General features: G+C 39.3%; 1 protein-coding gene across 4 annotated transcripts in view; it reads right to left on the bottom strand.

Moving 5' to 3' along the window:
• PARPBP (PARP1 binding protein) overlaps window positions 1-27333 on the bottom strand; it is a 74602-nt gene that overhangs the window by 16566 nt on the left and 30703 nt on the right. For 3 of the 4 annotated variants that reach the window (XM_069095254.1, XM_069095252.1, XM_069095253.1), the window contains 3 exons: window positions 9957-10137; window positions 5220-5398; window positions 3552-3633 (listed from right to left, as the gene is read on the bottom strand). In XM_069095254.1, coding sequence (XP_068951355.1) covers window positions 3552-3633; window positions 5220-5398; window positions 9957-10137 — 442 coding nt within the window. Of the gene's footprint in view, window positions 1-3551; window positions 3634-5219; window positions 5399-9956; window positions 10138-27333 lie in introns of those variants that run through there. The other variant, XR_011169710.1, reaches the window with a different exon arrangement.

Below are 27333 nucleotides of genomic sequence, written 5' to 3'. Positions count from 1 at the left end.
TCTTATCCCGATTTCTGACAGTCTCCTAGTCCCAGGCTATATGCTCACATCTCATTCTTTATCCACTCTCCTCTGTCCCATTACAGGGGATTTCCTCTATCCCATTCCCCAATTAGCACCTATTCAGGCCTCATCCAGTCCTGCCTTAGCCATCATCTTCTTTGGAAGGGCCTTAATCCCTGGAGGCTAACTCCCAGAAAATAGCCAGTCATGAAGGAGGCTGTGTGGTCTGATGGGTCATGAGTCCTATTGCTATATGAACACCACTCCGCCCTCTTAAGGCCTATCCCCCCTCTGGATCTAAGATCCTTGTCCCTTCTACTTTGGAAGCTGGCCACCTATAGGCACATCTACTTCCCCTCTCCTGAGGTAAGATCCAGGCTTGGAAAGCATGCCTACTGCTCAGAGGTAGAGGTCTCTTATGGTACCCCTCTCCTCCAAAGAAAGTCTATCATTCTTTCCTCCACCCACATGGGCACACACTTGAATGCCTCCCCTCATCATTAGCCCTTCTGGAGAAAGACTAGCCTCCTATATTCCTTTCTCCCACCCAAGTCTTTCTGCTACCCTCTTCTTATCCTGATCTACAAAACTGTACACATGGACGTTCAGAGACCAGCAAGATTATGATCCTTTCTCTGCTCAAACCCATGGCAAGCTGGTCCCTTCTTACTCTTCTCTCCCATACTGCAAATGAGTGACTTCCCTGTTTTACCTTCACTCATCCCATTTTTGAGAGAATGTGGATTTCAGTCTACCAAATGGTAATCTAATTCTTGCCCATGCCATCTCCTTCCTGCATTTAGCTCCCCTTAAATCTTTATCTTCATAATCCCCTGATAATTCTGTTTTCTGTTTGGCCTTTAGTTATTGGGTTTTTTTAAAGGTTTTTTTAGGCCTTGCCTTACCTTAGAAAGCTGAACTGATTTATGGTTTAGTCTTTTCTTGTTAAGTGTACCTTTTTTGGGAGGGGGGGTTGCATTCTTTTGTATCCCTAGTGTTTAGTACAATGTCTGACTCATAGGAAGAATACAACAAATGCACGATGAATGATTGGCTGAACAGTTTAGAATTCATATAACCTATTCAATTCTGGCTTCTTTTGGAAGAATCAATCAAATATTTCTTCTATGTTGAAATTCCAGCTTTTTTTTTTTTTAACAAATGCTCAGTTTTGTAGGCTCTCTTATTTGGGGGTACATCAAAATCTTTCCCTTGATTTCTCTTAGAGAAGTAGCCCTAATCTATTTAAATGAACATTCCTTGATACATAAAGGTCTTTCTCTTAGCTCCTTTTAGCTGTTTTAATATCCATTGTTTGGCATTGAATTCCAAAATTTAACCACTGTGCCTTGGTGTTTCTGTCAGAAATATTTACTGATTTGTACAGATCCTTATGACCAATATTCTGTTCCCTCTTTTTAATATTTACAAAGGACAGTTGTGTTTTCACTTCCTAGAGTATTATATTCTGACTTCATAAATGACTGTCTTTCTGAAAATCCTGTGATCTTTCAGTTATCCTTACATATCATGTTTTCAAGGTCTGTCACTTCAGCTCTCATAAAATTCATGTGTTCTTCCAACATGGTTTTCTTTTGCTTTAGTTCTGCCTAAATTTCTTCCATTTCTTTGTTAGGTTCCAAGCTTGTCATTTTTACTTATGTCTTATTGTTTTGAAAAAATTCTATCATCTGTTCAAAATGTGATTTTTTCTTTAGATATCCTGAGCTCCGCACTAATTTCCTCTGAATTTCTTCCTATAATTGTTCAATTTCTTTTTAAAACAATTCTGGAGTTTCTTATTCTATCATTTCTAGAGACTGTATAATTTATTATCTTTATTTTTCATTGTGAGATTTGGATTCAGTTTCCAAAATACTGCAATATTTATTCATTGCATTGTGATCTTTTATTGCCTGTTCACTCATTTTCTTCTTTCTTTATTATTTTGACTGTTGCTTTATTGGCTAGTTTACACCCAACCTCTCAGGCAGTGAGGTGGCACAGTGGATAGAGTGCTGGGCCTGGAGTCAGGAAGACTCATCTTCCTGAGTTCAAATCTGACCTCAGACACTTACTAGATTGTGACCCTAGGCAAGTCACTTAACCCTGTTTACCTCAGTTCTTTTCTGTAAAAATGAGCTAGAGAAGGAAATGGCAAATCACTCCAGTATCTTTGCCAAGAAAACCCCAAAAGGGGTCATGAGGAATCAGACATAACCAAACAACAATAACAACCCAACCTCTCTGTTGGCCTTCTGGTCATTTGCCATTTTCCCTCTGTTCTCAGCATCATTCCTCTGTCTCTTGTCCTTCAATTGCCACAGAACATGCTCTCTACTGTCCAGACCCTCAGGGCAAGGTGAACTTAAACTCCTTATAGTGGGATGTATGTAGGTCTGTCTGGATGCCTGGCAAGTGGAAAGGACTACAGGTAAATTTATACCAACCCTTTCCTTCATGTATGGAAACCTTTGCCCCTCTAATAAGCTCTGTATCAACAGGTCTGCCCACCTATTTCACCATTATCATAGTGAGAGGAAAGACTGGACAAGACACAGGAGCCAAAGATGGGTTGGAAAGGGAAGTACCTTTGTGTCATGATGTCTGACAAGTTCATTAGGAGCATATGATTAAGGTGAGTGAGTGGAAGCTCCAGGCAGTTTCACTCTCCACTGTGACCTGAGAGTGCTTTTTATCACATTGAGGCATTCTCCTCCGCCTTCTCTTTGTGGTGCAATGTCAGTTACTATAAATGTGGTTCATATCTTACGGCTCTGAAATTGCAGAATCAGAGGCTGAAGAGAATTTACATCACCATCTTTCAAATCACGTGACCTCTTTAAGTGCAGAGTAATCCATGATATCCCAGTGGAGAAGGATCATTACTGATTGGGAAAAGATTTCATGAATGAGGTGGCATTTGAGCTGGGTCTTAAAGGATCATTAGGATTTCACCAGACAGAGAAGCAGAAGACCTTCAAGAAATCTTGAACTATGTAGGGAAATAAAGCATGGAAAAATACTGGGGACAGAAAACTAAAGACATTACAAATGTAAATAATGAAGGTGGAATAGACAGAGTACTGGTTTTAGAGTCAGAAGTTTTGGGCTAGAGCCCTGGCTCTGCCACATACTCCCCATCTGTGGGACCTTGGCTAAGTCATTCAACCTCACTAGGCTTCAGTTTCCTCATCTGTAAAAGAAGGGAGTCGGACAAGGAGACCTCTAAGGTCCTTTCCAGGTCAAAATTTATGGCTTTATCATCTTTTATGCTTCATTTCCCCTCCTCTTTTTCTTCTCTGAAAATAAGAATGATTTAAATGGCAAGAGTCACATTAACCAAGATTGCAAAGATAGGGGGTTTTTATAATTGTCAACTGAAAAATTTACAATATTCTCTTTAAATCAAATTTTCCTAGGTGTATTGAATTTTACCCATATCTCCTTTATGTAGTATGATAATACCAAAGATGTTTTTAGTTGTACATCATATCAATGATAATATAATTTCATGTATAATTTTATCCAAATTAATCATACTGTACCTTTATTTTTTTCTCTTCCATTGATTTCTGAATGCGTTCTCTTAAAGGCTTGATCAATAACTCATTTGATTGTGTTGGAGAACTGAATAAAAAAGAATTAGGGAATAATAAAACATCTTATATTTTAAAAGGTGGACTTTATTTAGTCTTATTTTTTCCACAGAAAGCAGTGTTTCTATGATCTTAGATGATTTATTCTTGATTAGGAGTCTCTGAGGTTTTACATAATGGTCCTATTACCTCATTCTTCTTTGCTTAGAGCCTTAGGAGTTAACCAACTTTATATCGGTCATTTTTTTATGTAGGTCATTATTATTTTCATTACTTAAAACCTCAAATTTTAGGTACCTATTTAGGATGGAAACTTCCAGGCAATTATAATGATTCAAATTATTTAAAAATGAATTGATTTGTTATCACTTCTGACTGCTGGTTACCATAATCACAATATCACAGAATATCAAAACTGGACAGAACCTAGAGGCTACCTAGTATAACACATGACTGCAAAAGAATCCTCCCTCATTCATCCTTTGCCAGAAGACCTACAGTAAGTGCTGAGCTATAAGTGGGGAGTTAACAAGGGGGCCTTTAGAAGGCAGGAATGTGCAGGACTTAGGCCAAAGCTGTGATTATTATCATCACTATTACTTGGTTCTCATTTCTTAATGGGGTTCACATAGAACCAATCTGAGAAAAGATGCACACATTCTATTACTTTTTATATTTAGTTTTCTGGGGTCAGTTTTCCAAAATGGAAAAATTAAATTTTTTGTAGTTGAATAAAAGCATTGGAATGAAATATATCTTCTATAGATCCTCTAAAGGCACCTTTGGGATAGCTTTAATAGATGATCAAAAATGTTTGGAGACCACTGCTCTAGAGGAAGAATTAGGTCAGTATCTTTTAAAAGAATGAATGTTTTGAGGGAAAAATTGGAGTCAGAAAATGGATGACTTAAAAGCATCCTTGAGAGGTCATTTAGTTTCACCTTCTGCTTTCCAGCAAACAAATAATTAAACTAGTAAGGAGAGACAGATATTAATTTAAAGAATTTTCCTCATTTAGTAATTAATCTTTTGGCACCATTTTTCACTATAGCTATGGCAGTTATAAAAAGTCTATATTACCTGCATGCTTAATCTTTCTGACCCATTAAACCATCTAAGTCGCCAACCTGGCCTTTTTATTTTCTGGCTGCCACTGTCCTGCTTTTGCCCACCTAAACCCATCACATCAGGCCCAGACCTCCAAGAATCCATCCATGCTTCCAGTACCTGGTGAAGTTAATTCCCTCATCATGGAAGCTCCTACCAGAGAGGCATCTCATATGGTTAATGAATGAATGCAAACCAGCCCTCTTAGTCCACAGAGTCTCCTGACTGGCATTAGACACCAGACCACCATTTACTTCTATATTCCATCCAGCTCTCAAACTGTCAACCCAGGCTATCTTACCATCAATTTTCCATAAACAGACATCCCAGCCCACTCTGCTTTTCATTTCTTGGCCCCCATTTCCCTAGAGGGATTGTCTTTCCCCATTAGCTCCCTGAAGGGCGAGTGGTATCACTCTTTTTACATCTGTATCCCTAGCTCATAATAAGCACTTAACAAATTTTCATTCATTCATTCTTTATTCATTTATTCACTCATTCATTCCTCACCTAAAAAGAGTCAGCATAGGAGTACCAGCATATGAAGTTGTATCTTCATCCCCATACAAAAGGTCTGCTTTGTTTTCACTGGGAGGATTCGATGCTTCTTCATCCAAGAGAAGAAGTAAAACCTTCACCGTATCTCTGCCACAGTAGGCAGTGCCATGATTAATGGCATAAGATTTTGGCTAAAACAAAATGTAATTTAAAGTATATGTAATAAAGATTGTACACACACACACACACACACATCCCCTCCCCATCCCACCCCCATTCACCACAATCTTCAACCATCTGGGTCAATACTCTCCTTCTTTGGTGGGCTAATTGAACATTAACCATGACTCAACCAATAAGCATTTGTTAGGACATCTTTTATGTGCCAGGCACTGTGCTAGGCTGTGGGGATACAAAGATAAAAGTAAAATGTTCCCTGCCCTCAGGGAGCTTACATTAGGCAACAGGAAACACCAGGGACAGAAATAAGCTTCTATGAAATAGATACAAGTTAAATACAAGGGGGAGGTCAGGAGCAGTTGAGAGAATGGCAAGAGACTCCATGGAAAACGCAGTACTTGCTCTCAGTTTTGACAGAACCAAGGTATTCAGAGAAATGGAGGTGAGAGAGGAATGTATTCCAGGCATGGGGGATAGCAAGGATGAAGGACAGAGGTGGGAAATGGAGCACCTGCCTGCCTCCTCTGTAAGGGGCAAAGGCAGCAAGTTTGGCTGAACTGCAGAGTACAGGAAGGAGATGCTGGAAAGATAGGTTGAAGCCACGTTGTGCAGGTTTTAAAAACTAAACGGAAGAGTTTATATTTAATCCTAAAGGGAATAGGGAGTCACTGGTATATATGAGGTAGGGAAGTGACAGTCACAATTATAGCTAAGGAAAATCATTTTGGTAACTCTGAGGCACGAGTACAAAATGGCTCACCATTTTATACAAGAAGTGTAAATCACACATGAAAGCCAGTGTTACTAGGCCTCAGTTTCCCCAAATGAAAAATGAAGGGATTAGACTAGATAACCTAGAAGGTCCCTTCAAGGCCCAAATCTAAAGCTTTGTAGAAAGGAGTAGGATCAAGAAGAAAGAGAAAAAGGTTGTGCCAAGACACCCAGGCCCAAGTCCTCTTCCTGTCAGGGCCTGACCCTAGGACTGCAGGGATGACACTTCTTTGTATCTGTTTCCTCAGGCATTGTATGGGGATAATACCCTCAGTCTGACCTCACAGAACTGTTAAATTAATGTATTAAATGACAAAAACAGCAAAGTACTGTGTCTATATGATGGAAGACATCTCATTGTGATTTAAAATGGTCTTCTTTGTCCAATATTCTGTCTCAGAAACAGTGGCACCAAGACCATGTTTGTGGCAAACCTCAAAAGGCTAGGCACATACTCCACATACCCTTCACTTCTGCTTAATGACCTGTAGCTCTAACATCCACAAACCTATCTAAATCACTTCTAGTTTGTTGTCAGGACCAATGAATTTCATCTGTCTATCACCGTTTATTTATTATGACAACATAAAAGCAAACTCCAAGTCCAAGCCTCAAGGAATGTCCCTAGTTTTAGGATTTGGAACTTGCTTAAAAGACTACATTATGAAACCAAGTTTTTGCTGCTTTCAACCCTCATCCCAAGAGATGGGACCCTCTGGAGTCCTTAGGGGCAGGAGCTGCTGCTCCCATTGTGCTGCTACTCTGGAGCTATTACCTGACTCCAGCTCAGGTAGGGGAACTTTAGGCAGTGAGAGGTCATGAATCCTTGAGGGCAAGGCCTGGTGCTCGCCCCTTTGGAGATGCAGGACTTTCTCCCATCTGCAGATTGTCATAGCATGGAGCAATCTCAGCTATACTGGTATATATAGCTCCTTCTGACAAGAATCTAAAATAGGGACAAGAGGTAGGCAAGAGGGGCATCTAGGTGGCACAGTGAATACAACACCAGCCCTGGAGTCAGGAGGACCTCAGACACTTAACACTTACTAGCTGTGTGACCCTGGGAGAGTCACTTAACCCCAAATTGCCTTCCAAAATTAAAAAAAAAAAGGCAAAAAAAAAGTTAAGCAAGAGTCTATACTGGCACCCCTTATAATTCTGTCTCTAAGGTCAGCACCACAGATCTACCTTATGAAAAAGTCCTTAACTGGCTAATTAACAAAACCCCTTAGGAAAAATCTAAGACAGAGCCATCTTACAACAACGTCTATTCCAGGGCAAAACAATACTATAACAAGCTTCCTACATTATTAGACATGAAAAGGACCTCAAAGATTTCATTGTCATGGGTATTCCCCTCCACTGATGAAGAATCTATGTACTGACACAGAATGTTTTTAAGAGCTCCTGTGCCTGAAAAGTTTATCACCTGTATTCAACTGGGTGATGAGAGGCTAGAAAATTGATCTCTCCCTTCCCTTTTTTTTTTTTTTTTGGTATAGGTATACAGAGTTAAGGGATTTCCATAATCTCATAGAGAATGAGAGATTCTAGAGCAAGGGAAATTCTGCTGAGGAAAAGGTAAGTTCTACCTAGAGGCCACAAGCACCACTCAGCATGGTTTGAAATTGGCCATCAAAAAAACTAATACTGGGGTGGCTAGGTGACGCAGTGAGTAAAGTGCTGGCCCCAGAATCAGGAGGACACAAGTTCGGCTCCAGCCTTAGACGTTTAACACCCACACACACACACAAAAAAAAACTAGCCGTGTAACCTTGGGCAAGTTACTTAACCCCAACTGCCCTCCAAAAGGCAAAAAAAAAAAAACCTAATATTACTTTATACTGTCTAGCCAGCCATGCCACAAGTGACCTGGGAGATAAAAACAATGTTATTTTATAATAGGTATCAATGGGGAGAAATTAGGATATGCTTTAGAAAAATTGACATGGTAGCTAAATAGAAAATATTTACACATATTTATGAACTATATCTAGACTACCAAATGACCTAAGGATCCTAATATTTTTCATGCTGGAAAGGAATCTAAAGATTATTTTGAATTAATAGAATGTTAGTGTGTGATAGTAATGGAATGTGGAGATTCCCCTGTATTGGGCTTGGTTTTCAAATTGATTGTGTTAAAACCCAGAGCTTGTTAATCCCACCTGTGGGATGGACTTGTTGACTTGAAAAGAGAGACACGAACTGGGAGGAGCTGGTGACATAGATTTGGAGAGACAAGTGAGAGGCAGAAGAACTTTTTTTTTTGGAAGCAGCACCTCGTGGAGAGAGAGAGACTAAGAGAATTGCTGGTGGCCGCTTTGAATTGCCCTGGACTTTTGAGACCTGCTCCCTGAGCTGCCAAGGACTGAGGAGACATGGCTGTTTTGCTGGTACTTTGTCTATCTGTTTTGATGTTGTTTTGCCAGATTTGTCCACTGGTGAAAGACAGTCCTATTGTTGAAGAAGTCCTGGAACCTGGCTTTTGGTTAAGAAGCCCTGAGACTGTCCTGCAGAGAGTGAATGCTGTCCACTGGTGAAGGACAGTGCTGTTGTTGCAGGGGTCTGGAGACTGTCCTGCAGACAGAATGAATACTGTCCACTGGTGAAGGACAGTGCTGTTGTTGCAGGGGTCTGGGAACCTTTCTGTTGGTTCAGAAGCCCTGAAGAAGGATTTTCTTGTTATATGTTTACAGAAATCCTGGGAGAGGGTTTTGCTAATGTTTTCAGGGGTTCTAGGACTGTTCTACAGACAGAGGATGAATTAATGAAGAGACTGGCAATGTATCTTGTGGCCTTGCTAAGCCTTGTCTCCCCAGGAACTAAGATTGCTGAGAACTTGCCTCCTGTCAAGATGAAGAAAAGATCTCCATTTGGGTATTAAGTGCTGTGCTTAAACTTGATGTAACTCTGGGGTAGATTCAATTGTGATCCAGAGGTGGGGAACTTTTGACCTTTTTGTGTTCTGTGGTTGAACAAATGAATGTACTTTACTTATGTTTGGAAACTAATCTCCATTTGAGAAGAGGGACTTTGTGGTGGACTAAATGAAGGTATAGCCTAGGGGTGGAGAAGTATTTAGAACAGGGACTTTGTAATTGATTGAATGATTGGAAGGTCCTGGGGTGGGGTAGTACTTGGAGATTATTTAATCACCCTTAGTAAATGCTGTATTTTGAATGATGTTTTGACCTTCTCTGTTCTTGGTTTGTCACTGAATAAAATGGAGAGCACCTATGCTGGTACTTTGAACCTTGGGAAGTTGCCTTTCCTTGGCAATTACATTACATAGTGCTAGAAGGGTTACATTACAGGTCAATTAGTCCAAACCCCACATTTTACAGTCTAGGAAACTGAGGCTCAGGAAGTGTAAGTCATCTGCTAAGGTCACACAGGTAGTAAGTGTCAGAGTTGGAATTTGCACCCAGGTCCTCTGACTCCAGGGCATCATTTTGTCTCCTTAATATTAAGTAACTTGTTTAAAATCACACAATTGAACTTAGCAGTCAATCAAGGACTAAAACCAGGATGCTCTGACCTTTGTCCAGTACCCTTCTCATTGGGTTATATTATTTCAGATGGCAACATTCAATTTGGGACTACTTTTAGTTGTTAGAAATCAACAACCAAAAAACTCTAACCCAATCTTACTTAAAAGATTTTCTTTTAACAAAGTCTCAGTACAGAGGAAGTCACACTCCTCTGCCTTAAGCAAGTATTGAATCACATTTCCAATGACAAAAGAGATAATTCTTTAGAAGGCTAAAAAGGAAAAAAGGCAATCCATTCCATTACCTGTACTGGACTGCTGCCAGTGGTGTTAACTCTGTCTTCTTGTTGAGAGTTGATAATGTTTTTAATCCTCAAATCCAAATCCTGAGTAACTTCCTCCATTGCTTGCCGGAATGCATCCCCACTGCTTCGGCCTTTTATCAACTCGGTCTTTATGACTGAGAGTATCCGACCTCCTGCAATTCTGAAAATAGGAATAAGGGATCATCTCTCATTGTAATATTGGAAATGCTTCAATAGACTTGTTGTTTTGAAAATCAGATTTTCACAGTTAATCAACACTGTTGAAAAAAGGTGAATGATCTTTTAAGTAAAACAGCAGCATCTAGAGAAGCAGCGAGTGGTCTTTTGATGTGAACAACTTAAGGCAAAATAAAAGTTTGTTTTCTAAAGGTGAGAATCATTTCTAGCATTAATGGCAACTTCTCTTCCTGGCTTATAAGATTTCAGGGAAAAGATTTTTTTTTTTAATAAAAGAGTAAAGAAAATGTCAAGAAATTTTGTAATGCTGGAATATTTCTAACAAAAAAAATAACTGAGCTTATCATTAAAATTTACTTTGAAGAATTTGCAATGTATATAAATTTACAAGAACAGTTCCAACTATCTTTTTTTTTTTTTGGTGATTCTAATAAAATATATTATGGTGACCTTTTATTAAGGGGATTTGTTCTGTGAAGTTTGGATTTAGTCAAAGGGCCATACCTGAAGGCATAGAGGGTTATATGTGGCCTCAAGACTTCAGGTTCCCCACCCCTGCATGGTCCATAAAGACAATAATTGGTTGTTAAGTATATTTCCTCTTCTGTCATAAAAGACTTTCATTTTTAAAGTTAGTAAATAAAAAGTATTAAATAAAAATTCCTAATAACAACATGGAAAAAAGTATCTCTCCAGAGCAATATGAAAAATACATAGATCTCTCCAAGGCCCAGAAGTTCAATAGAAGCCAACAATATCTGTTTTGTTTGTGGTAGAAAGAGGTCAACACCAGGCCACATTAACAGAAGTACAGAATCCAGGATAAAAGGAAAGAGTTCCTCTGAAGTCCAGTTCTGGTCAAATCACATGTAGAATATTGTGTTAAGTTCTGGAGACCACATACAGATAAACTGGAGGATACTCAGGAGAATGTGACTAGGGCATAGGATACAAACTAGGTATAGAATGACATTTCACACCATAAGGTAAGGTCAAAATGGGAACCTAATTTAGATATAAAGGGGGATACCATAAGGTAATTAGAAGAGCAGAGAATAGTTTGACTGTCAGCACTATAGTGAAGGGAAGAATTTCTGACCAAAGAAGACACAGAGAGCATTATAAAATATAAAGTGGACAATTTAGGTTATATTAAATTAAAAACCTTTTGCACAAACCAATGCAACCAAGATTAAAAGGAAAGCAGAAAGCTGGGAAACAATCTTTATACAGGAGGTATCTCTGATAAAGGCTTCATAATCGCAAATATATAGAGAACTAAGTCAAATTTATGAGAATATAAGCCATTCTCCAATTAATAAATTGTCAAAGGATATGAACAGGCAGTTTTCAGATGAAGAAATCAAAGATATCTATAGGCATATGAAGAAGAGCTCAAAATCACTTTTCATTAGAGAAATGCAAATTAAAACAACTCTGAGGTACCACATCCATCAGATTGGTTAATATGACAGAAAGGAAAATAATAAATGTTGGAGAGGATGTGGGAAAATTAGGACACTAATGTACTATTGGTGGAATTGTGACCTGATCCAACCACTGTGGAGAGCAATTTAGAACTATGTCCAAAGGGCTATAAAGTTTGCATACTCCTAGATCCAGCAATACCATTTCTAGCTCTGTATCTGTAAGGGTTATGGGATTTAAAGATCTTCCATGCCCCATTGGACTTGCTGATGTAGCAGGAAGGGGCGGAGCAAGAGGAAGCGGAAGCCAAACTAGAGTTCCTGCGGTGGCTGGCGGTGATGGCGACAGCGGCAGCAGCAGCAGAGGCAGCGGCAGCGCAAAGCCCTTTTTGAGTTAGCCAGAATTTCTGCTAAGGACTCCTGCTGAGGACTGCCAGGGGCCGGACCTGCTGGGAGCGCGCTTCCCGGACGCTGGGTGGTTGCTGTGAGTGGGGAGAGAAGGACCTTTGCTTGAGGTAGCCTGTTCTGTTTTAAAGGCTTGAAAATGTGGGTGCTTTCTACTTTATCTACCTGTGCCAATGTCATAACTACTCTGATGGCTTTCACTTTCTGGTTTTGGGACTCAGTCTTTTGGTATCTTAATAAATTTTCTAGCTTATTCCCCCATATGGCAAGCATGATATATTTTGTGATGGATAATTATATCAGCATATCTGTAATCTCCATAGGCATTGTGAATATGGCATTGCTGATACAGTATCCCAAAGAGATCATACAAAAGGGAAAAGAATCTACATGTACAAAAATATTTATAGCAGCCCTTTTTGTAGTGGCAAAATACTGGAAATTGAGGGGATGCCCATCAATTGGCAAATGGCTGAACAAGCTGTGAAATATGAATGTAATGGAATACTATTGTGTGATAGGAAATGATGAACAGGCAGATTTCAGAAAAACCTGGAAAGATTTGTACAAACTGATGCAAAATGAAATGAGCAGAACCAGGAAAACATTGTACACAGTATCATAATATTGTTTGATGATCAACTATGAATGACTCAGCTCTCCTCAGCAACACAGTGATCCAAGACAAGTACAAAGAATTCATGAAGGAAATTGCTATCCATATCCAGATAAAGAATTGAGGGACTTTGAATGTAGATTGAAGCATACTTTTTTCACTTACTTTATTCTTTTAAATATTTCTTCCCCTTTTGATCTGTTTCTATTTTCACAAATATGACTAATATGGAAATATGTTTTACACGATAGAACATGTATAACCTATATCAAATTGCCTTCCATTTTAGGAAGAGGGGAGTGAGAAAAAATTTGGAACTCAAAATCTTGTAAAAATGAATGCTAAAAATTATCTTAATATGTGATTGGGGGAAAATTACTATTAAAAAAAATAAAAGAAAATGACTAGGACAATGAGGAATCTAGAAACCAGATTTTGTGAGGATTGCTTGAAGGAACTGAGAGTACTAGCATTAAAACAAGAAGAGAATGTCTTCCTGATGCCAAAACACTTGTTTGGAATGTAAACAATATAGTCAGTCAAGCTGCTATGTCTAACAACATTCCCCCCTTCTGCCTAATACATTATACTTGGTGCAATTGATTTTTTGAACCCAACTGCACAGCTTTACATTTACTTCCATAAACATTATCTTATAACTTTAGCTTTCTGTTCAAGCCTGTTGAAATATTTCTGGACAGTAAATTTATTGTCATTTTATGTACTGAATACCTGTCTTAATTTCATTTCATCCACAAATTTGAGAAGCAAAATAGCTGAATCTTCATTCAAGCGATTATAAAAATGCTAAAGATTCTAATATGCAAACTCAAGAGAGACAAAGCAGAGAAAGAGCTCTACAGATCAATTTTGCTCATGAAAATTGATGCAAAAAATTAAGTAAAATCTTATTATAGTAATACATCTATAAATTTTCTTACTTTGACCAAGGTGGATTCATACCAGAGATGCAAAGATGACTCAGAATTATGAAAATAATAAACATGCTAATTATATAAAAAACAAAAATTACAGAAACCTACATGTAATTGGAAAAAAATAAAATAAATGGCAAAAAAAGCCACATTATTTCGGTAGATGTAGAAGTTTTTGACAAAGTTCAGCATTGTACTGGGTATTGACACAATTAGTGGGCATGACCTGGATGAAGATTCAGCAAGTCTGAGGATCAATCAGACAAGTAGGAAGAGAACCAGAAGAGATTAGTGTTAGAAAAATCAAGAGCATCAAGAAGATGGTGGTCAGCAAGTCAGTCAATAAACATGTGTTTGCTATGTGATAGTCACTGCAAAGCACAAGGGATACAAATATGAAAAACAAAGACAGTCCCTGCACTCAATGTGCTTACAGTCTAATGGAAGAATACAACATACAAAAGGAACTAAAATAGAGAGGGTAGCTTCTATCCTCCAATCAAAAAGGTCCCAGAGACAGAGGGTCTTAATGAGATATAATCAACAGTCAAAGGCTGCAGAGAATTCAAGAAGAATGAGAAAAGGCTGTTTGATTTGACAATTAAAAAATCACTGCTAACTTAGGAGAGAACAATTTCAACAAATGATGAAATGAGAAGCCAGATTGTAGAGAGATGAGAAGAGTGAGATGACAGGAAGAGGAAGAACCAGTTCTAGAGAGCCTTCGCAAGGAGTCTAGGCACAAAAGGCACAAAAAGTAGAGGGTAAACACCAGGGACGATGGATGAATTAGATGAGGATTTTTTTTAAGGCTAGGGGAGGAATGGACATATTTGTAGATTGTAGGAAAGCAGCCAGTAGACAGAATGTGAGAGAGTAGGGATCAGAGGGGAATCTACAGAAGATGGGACATGTGTGTGTCTGTGTCTTTGTGTATATCTGTGTGTGTGTGTGTGTGTGTAGGGGTTTGCCTTGGACAGAAGAAAGTCTACCTCTTCATGTGAGACAGGGTTGAAAAAGGAGATAATGGCCAGTTGATGTTCAGAGGAAATGGCCTACTTCTTATTTGAAGGGCAGGTATGGAGGGAAAGCTGGAATGAAACTGAGGTGTAATCTAGTAGACCTGTGGTATCAGACTCCAATAGAAAAGGGAGCCTCTAAACCATACATAAGAATCCCTGCAGGCTGCACATTGCCTTAGAAAAACTACCTATCAACATTATCTCTGTTTTATTTTACTTTTATTTATTTTTGTTAAACATTTCCCAATTACAGTTTGATCTGGCCCTTATTCAGGGCCACACCAGTCCCACAGGTCATGTGGCCAAGACGTCTGCCCTAGACCATAATCACATCTCTAAGCATTCTAGTTCACCAAGCCACTAATACACAAAATCTCTTTCTTTTGTCTTTGACTGATTAATGAAACACTGTCATAACTTAGCAACTATTACTACAGTGGCTCATTTTAGAGTTCTAAGTACAGAAACACCCTGGTTCTTTAAAGCCAAAGTAGAACATGTTTTCCATTTCAAAAAGTCATCAGCTAGTCTACACTGTCTTTACTCTGTATTTATTTTGTAAGGATTTATGCAAATTGTTTCCTCCAGCAGAACGGCAGCTCTAATGGCAAGGGCTTTCATTTTTGTCTCACGAACTCCAGCAGCTAGGTGATACAGTGGATAGAGTGTTCTCGGGCCTGGAGTCAGTAAAACTCTTGCTCATGAGTTCAAATTTGGCCTCAGACATTTCCTCGCTGTGTGACCCTGGACAAGTCATTTAACCCTGTTTACCTCACAAGCAGGAGTTAAAGCTGGAAATGGCAGACCACTCCAGTCTCTTGGGCAAGAAAACCCCAAATGGGGACACAAAGAGACAGACATGACTGAAAATAACTGAATAACAACTCAGGCACCTAGCACAACACACCTGGAACATAGTAGGCCCTTAATACATGCTTGTTGATTGACTAATTGCCAGTTTCACAATGGCCCTGTAGACCTCTTTGTTCACCTATAAAATACAGTAGATGTTTGGGTATTGTTAACACTTACTTTCCACATCTGAATTACTGAAATCAAATGATCTGTTTTCAAATACATCACTTTAAATGTTTTTATAATTCTGTGCAGTTTCCAAAAACCATCTTTCTAAGCACAATGATTTTTTCAAGTGTATTTCTGCCTTCATTAACTCTCCCTGGATTGTATCAAGAAAAAAAAACCCACACCATAATTAATGACTAATAATGTCACTCTTTACATAATGTTGGTTTCTTTGGCTGGTTTCTTTATAAATTCCTTTATGTGAGTTCTTATGCACTGATTTATTTACTTAAGGATATTCAAGAACTGAGATACAGCTGAAATGAAGACTTAATAGAATATAATACCCAGTGGGTTATACAATATTTACCCTTTCTGGGAATAAACCCTCACTGGAAAAAGATTTTTAAAAGAAGGTATATTCAAAAGCTTGATAAAATATGAAGCAGCCTCTATGCCTATTCCAAGAACAGGAAAAATTCATTACATTATGGCAATCAGCTTTGGGGACTTTTCCCTTTTTCTCATTTCCTCTACAGGAAACAAGCTGAATTTTATGACTAATAGAACTCTTTAACTCCACTGTACTGGGGACAAACTGTAAGACAGTGGCTCTTGACCCCATTCTGACCTCTGGCAAACAGCCACAAGAAGGAGAGCTGGGATCCATCTTTGTTGGTTCGGGCAGTATGGGTTCAGGCAAACATCCATTTGGATGTCACTAAACCATAGAATCCTAGAGTTGAAAGTGACCTGAGAGGTTATCTTGTCTAAATCCCTCCCCATTCAATTCATGAATCTCCTCAAAAACATCTCAGACAATTTCCATTTTAAACCTTGGCCCCACAAACTAGATATAGGGGTGGGGAAACTGTGGCCTCGAGGCCACATGTGGCCCTCTAGGTCCTCAAGTCTGGTCCTTTGACTGAATCCAGAACAAGTCCCTTTCACAAAAGGATCTGTTCTGTAAAATGGGCTCAGTAAACAGGCTGCACCGGAGAACCTAGAAAGCCACATGTGGCCTCGAGGCCACAGGTTTCTATGGACTATACAGGCAAAGTTTAACAGCTATGTTATCTTATGTTACATCCCCCAATGTAAGACTTGGGGAGAAGGGCATGTGAAGGGGGACAGAGTGTTTTGTAAGTTTCACCCTGGCCAGCTGTATGTAAAAGGGGGAGGGAAAGGAAATAAGCATTTATTAAACACCTACTGTGTGCTCGGCACTGGCTAAGCACTATACAAATATGACTTCATTTGATATCACTACAGCTGGGGGAGGGGGAGGAAGAGAGGGAGGAGAGGTATTAATGATTTTCCCAGGGTCCCACCTAATAAGGTCAGATTTGAATTCAAATTTTCCTGACTCTAGGCCCAGCACTCTATCCACTAGGCCACCTAGCTGTCCCTTGTTTTACACATGAAGAAACTGAGGCCCAGCAAGATGACAAGATCTGTCCAGATCTGGACAAGAACTAAGACCCTGTGACTCCTCCGGGTTCTGTCATCTACACCACACTGGATTTCATTGGCTCCTTGTGGCTCACTGACAGCTCCATCTTAGGGGAGTGGGGCTGGATGGAAGAAAGCCTGAATCACAGCCCAACTCCTGAGATTCTGTCAGAATACAAATGCTAAAGACCACAAAAAGGAGTTGCTCAACAGAGGAGGATTTGGGGGGGAAACACAATTAATTTCATCCATTCTGAAAAGATAAAGTATCTATTTTTCTCCTGACCTCTTCAAGGATTAGACAGATATTTCTTTTATTCCATAAGAAAATGTGTATTGGTGCAAATATAAGCCACGATACCCCCTACATCCTCTTCCAAAATCTGGTTTCAATAAAACCTGAGTCCCCATAATCAGTATGATTTTTCAATGTACACCTTGACACTTTGATAAATCATAGAGCTGGAACAGATCTCAGAAGCAATAGAGGCCAGCCCCCTCATCTGACAGACTGAGGCCCAGAGAGGAAAAGGACCTGCCTGAGGTCACATAGGTAGTAAACAACAGAGCCAGGATATGAATCCAGGTCCTGTGACTCCACATTCAATGCTCGGTCCACTAGGCCACGGACTTGGGATATGACTGATATCAAACCTACTCATTCTGGTCGGACTCTCTTCCCATTCAAACTCCTCCACAAGGGGTCCACAGCACATGCTGAGGCTTTCCTTCACCCAGACCAATGGAGCATGTGGGTTGTCCATTGGTTATCCCTTACTCTTGCTACATAACCAATTTTATATATACACACATACGTACATACACATAGAAAAATGCTATATTTTATATATTTGTGTTGTTTAGTTGTTTCAGTCGTGTCTGACTTTTCGTGACCCCATTTGGGGATTTCTTGGCAAAGATACTATCATTTCCTTTGCCAGCTCATTTTACAGATGAGGAAACTGAGGCAAATAGGATGAAGAGACTTGCTCAGAGTTACATAGCTAATAAATGTCTGAAACCAGATTTGAACTGATGAAGATAAGTCTTCTAGACTTCAGGTCTGGCATTCTATCCACTGCACCACCTACCTGCCCTTAGTATGTTGTGTGTGTGTATGTAAATGTTGAATGTGTATGTATGTATATGCATGTGTGTATATATACATACATACAGAGAGAGAGAGAAGGGAGGGAAGGAGAGAGAAAAGAAGAGAGAGAATTTTATTTTTCCTTTTAGGGAAAGATTGAACTTTATATAATGAAAAGTGGTGAATGATGAATTTTTAAATCATACTTATAAAAAAAGCCTTGGTGGGGTGGCTAGGTGGCACAGTGAATAGAGCACTGGACCTGGAGTCAGGAGGACCTTAGTTCAAATCTGGCCTCAGACACTTACCACTTACTAGCCATGTGACCTTGGGCAAGTCACTTAACCCCAATTGCCCTCCAAAAAGCAAAAAAAAAAAAAGCCATGGTAATAATACTTGAAATTATTAGAATGAATACATATATAAATATACATATATATGTATACACACACACACATATATAAACTCATAAATATATATACATACACTCTAAAGAGAGATAATAGAACTATCACTTTCAGGTGAACACCTGAAATAGAGAATTTAAAACCTTGCAGACAATAGGGAAATTTAATTATTTTAGGTAATCTGAAGTCTCTGACTGAAGGAATTTTCTGGTGAAAATACAGCACATGTCAGATGGTGGCACCTACTGGAAATATGTGAAGATGCGGCCCAATTACAGATGTCAAGGCCTATGGAAAAATTACAACATAAAAATTCAGGAAGAATGTTTTGCTGATTCCTCCCTAATTCCCAGTTCTTTTGAGGGGTTTTCCAATGCTGCTCTTCCTCCCATTCCACCACCCCACCCCCCAACAAAAAAAAAAAAGGCAAAAGAAAGAAAATGTTAAGGGGGAATATTCTTTGTTGAATACAGCAGTTAAGACCAGGTACTCATGTGCCATCATCCAGTACTTTTCTCCACAAAATAACACTTAAGAACATGATCTGAAATATCAGAGAATGACCCACAGACAAGAGTTTCTCCTTAAATTATACAGAAAAGATTTGCCATCTTCTTGGTTTGTGAGTTTTCCCGTGCTGACTTTTGGCCTTTTCTTTTTTTGGTAGACTTGTTTCTATCCTTTGATGTCCTCAAGACAAGGGTAGGCATTGAAATCAGTAATATATTTGTTCTGATTACTCCAAAAGACAGGCAGAACAAAAAGGAGTGAAAAACAAATTTAAGAGTTTTGTTGTTGGAAGAGTCAAAGAATCCCAGAATTTTTTGATTGGGGGGTACTTAGGTGATTATCTGGTCTAATCTCTACTGGCCAAAGAATTCCTCCACAACACAGTTAATGAGTATTCAGACAGCCTCTCCTCAAGACTTCCAGTGAAGAAGAAGCCACCATCTTGCAAGACCCTATGGCACAGCTTTGTTAGGAAGTTCTTCCTGGCATCAAGCCTAAACTTTCCTCTGCAGCTTCAGCCCTTTTCACTTGCCCAGTTCAGCCCCAGCAGCCAAGTGGAATAAGTTTACTACTTCTTCCCCATGACAACCCTTTAAATACCTGAAGACCACTCTCATTTCCTACTGTCTCCTCTTTAAGGTACACATCCCTCCTTCTTTCAAAATCAGTCCTCAGACAATGTAGACTCAAGGTCCTTCATCATCTTGGCTGCCCTCCCTGGAAACTCTCTAGCCAATCTAGGGCCTTCTTAATGGCAGCAAACTAATGGAGTCCTATCTTCTAGATGAGGTCTGAACAAGGCTAAGAACAGCAAAAAGTAGCAGCCCCTTCTGAGGCCCAGGAGCACTGCCTCTCTGAATGCCAGCCAACAGCACATTGGCCTCTTGACTATCATATCACATTGGTGACTCACAACAATGAAAAAAAAATGAAAAAAAGAAAGTTGGAACTTGTTTCCTTCTGGCCCTATGAACTTCTGAATCACAAAAGAGAGGAAATAAAAAATATTTATTCCCAGAAAAATAGGCACTTAAAAAATCTACTTTAGCTGTATTAGCATACTATATAATCTTATGTAAATAACTAAATATCTATTAATCTGATGCTCTGCAACAAAATCACATGCCCAGGCTTGGGAAAGAGATGAGCCTCTAGGTGTATGACTACAGTTAACTGAGAGAGAAATAACCATATTTGTACATGTTCTATGAAGCTCCATGAAAGCCAGATACCAAAATACATTTTTTTCTTATTTTCCCCTCAAAATACTGAGATCAAATTCTAGTATATAGAAGCATTTAGAAACTATAAATAATTGTGAGAAAAAAATGTGTTTTCCCCAAACTGTCAAATTAAATAAGCAGTTGTAAATATTACTAAGGTATTTTTATAAACACAAAACCTTATATGTAAGTAGTAATCTTAAATGCAGGATAACTTTCAAAATAACTTCTTAGGTATGAATATATCAGGGTCCAAAACTCCCTCTCAAGGCTTTCCAAATGTAGCCTGGAAGGGCATCCACCCAGGGAGAAGAGAAGGGTTTGACCAGCTTAGAAAAGGTAGCAAAGGTTAGAACCATGGTTTCCTAACAACCAGCCCATTTTTCTTTTGACAGCACCTCAAGAAGTATCAGTATCCATTGGCAAATGGATCCTGCTAGTAATATCTCTGACAGGATTCTTGATGGGTTCCTCTTGGGTCTTTGTTGGAGGGGGCCTCAGAGGACATGCCCAAAAGAATGTTCTCTCCATCAACCTTCATGGGTAAATATGCATCCTTTGCATGGCTGCCTCAGGAGCTCCTGGCCTGCAGATTGTAGGGGCACAAGAGACCATTCAGAGGGTAATCACTCTTGCTTTAACCTGCTTGGATCTGGATCACAGTCTTAGGTGGTGGTCCTGGGTGTGTGGCCAGAGGGCTGCCTCCTAATACCTCTGGCAGCTGCAAAAACCCCAGCAATTTGGGACTAAGCTCTCTCCATTGTGGAATCAGAGTTCTACTGTGGCAAAGAGATCAAAAGTCAAGTATTGGCTGGCAATACGAGCAAGAAGAAGAAACACAAACAGACCATACAATCCTTTTGGGGGGACAAAAAGTATCAAGTCATGGAGTGGGGGAAGACAGAAAAGTCAGAACTCCTGTATCAAAAGCCTCCAAGAAAAATATGAATTGGTTACAGGCCATGAAGAAGCTCAAGGAGGAATTTGAAAATCAAGTAAGAGAAGTGGAGGAAAAATTGGGAAAAGAAATGAGAATGATGCAAGAAAATCATGAAAAGCAAGTCAACAGCCTGCTAAAGGAGACCCAAAAATACACTGAAGAAAATAACACCTTAAAAAATAGACTAACTCAAATGGCAAAAGAGGCCCAAAAAGCCAGAGGAGAAGAATGCCTTAAAAAGTCAAATTTGCCACATGGAAAAGGAATTTCAAAAACTCACTTGAAGAGAATAACTCCTTCAAAATTAGATTGGAGCAATTGGAAGCTAATGACTTTATGAGAAATCAAGATACTATAAAACAGATTCAAACAAATGAAAAAATAGAAGGCAAATATCTCATTAGAAAAACCACTGAGGGGGTGGAGTCAAGATGGCGGAGTAGAAGCAGGACCTCTCCTCTGCTCCGGCTTCCACCTTCCCCAATCCATGTAAAAAGGGGACTCTGAACAAACTTTGGAGCTGCAGAACCCGCAAAATGACACAGAGAAGCTAACCTCCCGCTGAGGACACCCTGGCAGGATGGCAGGAATCAGCCAGCCACAGCGCTCTGGGAGCTGAGCCCAGCCCCACACCGAGACTTTAGCCCCAAGGTGGGTCTGACCAGCCACCAGCCTGAGGGACTCCAGATCAGCAGCAGCTGTGGCCATTTCCAGATTTATCAACACACAGATGCAAAGGACAAAGTGAGAGGTCAGCACAGTCTGGACATTGGGACCCAGTAAGTGGGAGTGCGTGGTTTTTGCCCCCAGCGTGAGACACCGGCAAAGTCAGCCAGCTCTATGTGGCAGCTTCAGCTCCTGGCCTGCAGAGTATAGGGGGACCAAGAACCAGTCTGAGGGATAATCACTCTTGATTTAACCTGCTTGGATCTGGATTGCAGTCTAGGGTGAAGGTCCTAGGGTGTGTGTCCAGCTTGCCAGAGTGTGTGGAGACCTCAGAGAGGGCACCCATCTAATACCTCTGGCAGCTGAGAAAACCCCAGTGTTTGGGACGAAAGCTCCCCTGTCTGGTGGCAGAGTCCTACTGTGGCAAAAAGCCCAGGGATCAAGTGACTGAGGGGTGACATGACCAAGCAAATGAAACAAAGCAGACAGAAGTTTCCAACATTACACTCCTATTTTGGGGACAAAAAGGAGCAAAGCATGGAACAGGAGGAAGACAGTGAAGTCAGAACTCCTGCACCAAAAGCTTCAAAGGAAAATACAAGCTGGTTACAGGCTATAAAAGACCTTAAGAAGCAGTTAAGAGAAGTGGAGGAAAAATTGGAAAGAGAAATGAAAACAATGCAAGAAAATTACGAAATGAGAGTCAACAGCCTGACTGAGGAAAATCACACCTTAAAAAATAGACTAACTCAAATGGCAAAAGAGGCTCAAAAAGGAAATGAGGAGAAGAATGCCTTAAAAAGTCAAATTTGCCAGATGGAAAAAGAATCTCAAAAGCTCACTGAGGAGAATCATTGCTTCAGAATTAGATTGGAGCAAATGGAAGCTAATGACTTTATGAGAAATCAAGATGCTGTTAAACAGATCCAAACAAATGAAAGAATAGAAGGCAATGTGAAATATCTCATGGGAAAAACCACTGACCAGGAAAATAGATCCAGGAGAGAGAAATTTAAAATTATTGGACTACCTGAAAGACATGATCAAAGTAAGAACCTAGAAATTATCCTCCAGGAAGTTTTCAAAGAAAACTGCCCTGATGTTTTAGAACCGGAGGGCAAAATAGAGATTGAAAGAATCCACCCATCACCTCCTGAAAAAGATCCCAAAAAAGAAAACTCCTAGGAATATTATAGCCAGGTTCCAGAATTCCCAGATTAAGGAGAGAATATTACAAGCAGCCAGGAAGAAACAATTTGAATCTTGTGGAAACATAATCAGGATAACCCAGCATCTGGCAGCTTCTACACTGAGGGATTGAAGGGCTTGGAATATGATATTCTGGAGGTCAAAGGAGCTGGGATTACAACCAAGAGTCACCTACCCAGCAAAACTGAGTATCATATTTCAGGGGAAAATATGGTAATTCAGTGGAATAAAGGACTTTCAAGCATTCTTGCTGAAAAAAACAGAGTTGAATACAAGTCTGAATGTCAAATACAAGAAGCAAGAGAAGCATGAGAAGGTAAACAGGGAAAAGAAATCATAAGGAACTTATCAAAGTTGAACTATTCTTACATGGAAAAACAATAATTGTAACTTATGAAACTTTTTTCAATAGTTGAAGGGAATAGAAATATATATATATATGTCTATATATGAGGGTATATGGGCATATGAATACATATGTGAATGTGTGTATATATGTTTACAGGTATACATAGATAGAGGGCACAGGACAAATTTAACAGGAAAGGATGATATTTAAAAGGTGAAATTAAGAGGTGAGAGAGGAATATAATGAGAGGAGATGGGGAAAGACAGAATGGGGTAAACTATCTCATATAGAAGAGGCAAGGCAAAATGGTTACAATGGAGGGGAAGAATAGGAAGGCAAAAGGGAATGGGTCAACCTTATTCCCATTGAATTTGGCTTGAGGAGGGAATGAAATACACACTAAATAGGGTATCTCACCCTCCAGGAGAGTAGGAGGTGAAGGGGATGAGAGGGGGGATGATGGAAGGGAGGGCAGGCTGGGGGGGAGGAAAGTTGGAAGCAACCACTTTTGAAAAGGGAAGGGATCAAAATAGAGAATAGAACAAGTGGGAGGTGGGATAGGAGGGAGGGAACTATAGTTAGTCTTTTACAATATATCTACTATGTTATTGTTTTGCATTAGCCACACATGTACAACCTATACTGAACTGCTTATCTTCCCAGTAAGGGTGGGTGACAAGGGAGGAAGGGAATGAATTTGGAATTCAAAGTTTTAAAATCAAATATTCAAATATATACATATACATATATATATATATATACTATTATTAATACTATTTTACATGTAATTGGGAAATAAGATATACAGGCACTGGGGCATAGGAGAAAATATGGGAGAGAGCAGATTGGAGAAGGGGATATCCTGTAGGACTGTTATTTTGGGACAGTGGGTAGGAGAAAAATGGGGAGAAAATTTGTAATTCAATATCTGGCAGAAATGAATGATGTAAATCAGAAGTTAATAAAGCCTTTGAAAAAAAAGAAAAAAAAAACCACTGACCTGGAAAATAGATCCAGTAGAGATAATTTTAAAATTACTGGACTACCTGAAAATCATGATCAAAAAAAGAGCTTAGACACCATCTTTCAAGAAACTATCAAACAAAATTGCCCTGATATTCTAGAACCAGAGGGCAAAATAGAAATTGAGAAAATTCACTGATCACCTCTTGAAAAAATCCCAAAAAGAAAACTTCTAGGGATATTATAGCCAAATTCCAGGTTTCCCAGGTCAAGGAGAAAATATTGCAAGCAGTAAGGAAGAAATAATTTGAGTATTGTGGAAACACAATCAGGATAACACAAGACCTAGCAGCTTCTACATTAATGAATCAAAAGGCTTGGAATATAATATTCTGGAGGTCAAAGGAGCTAGGACTAAAACCAAGAATCACCCACACAGCAAAACTCAGTATAATGCTCCAGGGGAAAATATGGTCATTCAATGAAATAGAGGACTTTCAAGCATTCTTGATGAAAAAAATCAGAGCTGAACAGAAAATGTGACTTTCAAATACAAGAAGCATGAGAAGTTAAACAGGAAAAAGAAATCATAAGGAACTTATTAAAGTTGAACTATTTACATTCCTACATGGAAAAATGATCATTGTAACTCATAAGACTTTTCTCAGTATGAAGATAGTTGAAGGAAATACATATGTATATATAGGTATACATACATATATATGAATGTATAGGAGGGTGTATGTGTATATAAATATATATGTGAGTGTGGGCATACATATATTCATGTATACATAGACAGAGGGCACAGGATGAGTTGAATATGAAAGGATGATATCTAAAAAATTAAAGTAAGAGGTGAGAAAGGAATTAATTGGAAGAAGGAGAAAGGTAGAGATAGATTAGGGTAAATTATCTCATATAAAAGAAGCAAGAGAAAACTGTTACAATGGAGAGGAAGAGCAGGAAGGTGAAAGGGAATGGGACAACTTTATTCTCATTGACTTTGGCTTAAGGAGAGAATAACAGGGGTGACTAAGTGGCACAGTGAGTAAGAGCACTGGCCCCTGAGTTGGGAAGACCCAGGATCAGTTCCGGCCTCAGATACTTAACACCCACACAAAATACCTGGCCATGTAACCTTGCGCAAGTTACTTAACCCCAATTGCTTTAAAAAAAAAAAAAAAAAGAGGAAATAACACATACACAATATGGTATCTGACCCTACAGGAGAGTAGGGAGGAAGGGGATGAGAGGGGACGATATGATAGAAGAGAGGGTAGATTGGGGGAGAGGGTAGTCAGAAACAAACATTTTTGAAAAAGGATTGGGTCAAAGGAGAAAATTGAATAAGTGGGTGGCAGGATAAGATGGAAGGAAATATAGTTAGTCTTTCACAATATAATTGCTATGGAAATGATTTGGGTAAGTATACATGTATTATACTATATTGAATTGCTTATCTTCCCAGTGGAGGTTGGTGAGGAGGGAAGAAGGGGAAAAATCTGGAACTCAAAATTTTAAAAACAAATGTTTAAAAAAAATGTGGTTTTTTTTTAATATGTAACTGGGAAATAAGATATACAGGCACTGGAGTATAGAAATCCATTTTGCCCTACTAGAAAATTTGGGGGGTGATGAGGGAAGATATAAGAGAGAACAGATTGGAGGAAGGGGTTTTCAGTAGGCTTGCTATTTTGGGGCAGGGGGTAGGGGAAAGACAGGGAGAAAAAATTGTAACTCAAAATCTTGTGGAAATGAATGTTGAAAACTAAAAATAAATAAATAACGTTTAAAAAAAAAAAGGCTGGGGCGACTAGGTGGCGCAGTGAATAGAGCACCGGCCCTGGAGTCAGGAGGACCTGAGTTCAAATCTGGACTCAGACACTTGACACACTTACTAGCCATGTGACCTTGGGCAAGTCACTTAACCCCAATTGCCCTCTAAAAAGCAAAAAATAAGAAATAATTTTTAAAAGGCTGAGCAGTCTCATCTCCCAGCCCTGGGAGGGCGCTGAGCTTAGGTAGCACTGTGAACTCTTAAGGACAATTGGGTGGCCTTTATTATCTTCTTACTTGTCTTGGCCATCCATTCTTCATAAACTAGATTTGCTCAGTACTTTTCAGCCCAAGGATCATTCAATTCCTTGGCAAAGAAAGAACAATTCATTTCAGAATTTCACACAAGGTCAGTACTGAGCTCTTTTTTGTTACTTTGAATCTTCAGTCTCATAACTTTGTGTTTATTTATCCATGTACTTGTTGCTTTCCCCAAGTGGTCACAGTGCCTGACACAAAATATATGCTTAATGTTTGTAGAATCGAATCATTCTATCTCCCCCAGCTAGCCAGTGGAGGAGACAAAACTTGAACGCAGGCCTTACACACGTAGAATTCCATAATTTTAGAAATTCTTCCAAAGACTTGTGGTAAACAAACTTATTTGAGAGAGCTAATTAAAATAGTATTTTCACCTTTGGCAAAAATCTTGACATCAAAGCTAGACAAAAACTTGAAAACTCAAAAACCATATGGTTCTAGTTTTGTCAATTACATAAAAGCCGAATATTTGCTTATTTGGGGGCAGCTAAGCAGTGCAACAGATAGGTGCTGGGCCTGGAGTCAGGGAGACTCACCTTCATGAGTTCAAAACTGGCCTCAGACACTTCCTAGCTGTGTGACCCTTGGCAAGTCACTTAAGCCTGTTTCCCTCAGCTTCCTCATCTGTCAAATGAGCTGGAGAAGGAAATGGCAAACCACTCCAATGTCTCTGCCAAGAAACCCCAAATAGGATCACAAAGAGTCAGGCACAACTGAACAACAACATCATCTGCCTATTCACTATTCACTGGTTCAGCTTGACTTAATAATTCTAATACTTTTTACAAAGTAAGTTAATTTTAACAAGAAAGTTAATGAATTAAAATTTAAACTGACTATAT

This window comes from Petaurus breviceps, unplaced genomic scaffold (assembly GCF_028583685.1).
Source record: "Petaurus breviceps papuanus isolate PSGF00001 unplaced genomic scaffold, PetGlider_PUasm1.0 225, whole genome shotgun sequence".
In the NCBI taxonomy this organism is placed as follows: Eukaryota; Metazoa; Chordata; class Mammalia; order Diprotodontia; family Petauridae; genus Petaurus; species Petaurus breviceps.
The sequence above is the reverse complement of the archived record's forward strand: the minus strand, read 5'-3'. Positions and strand labels throughout refer to the sequence as shown.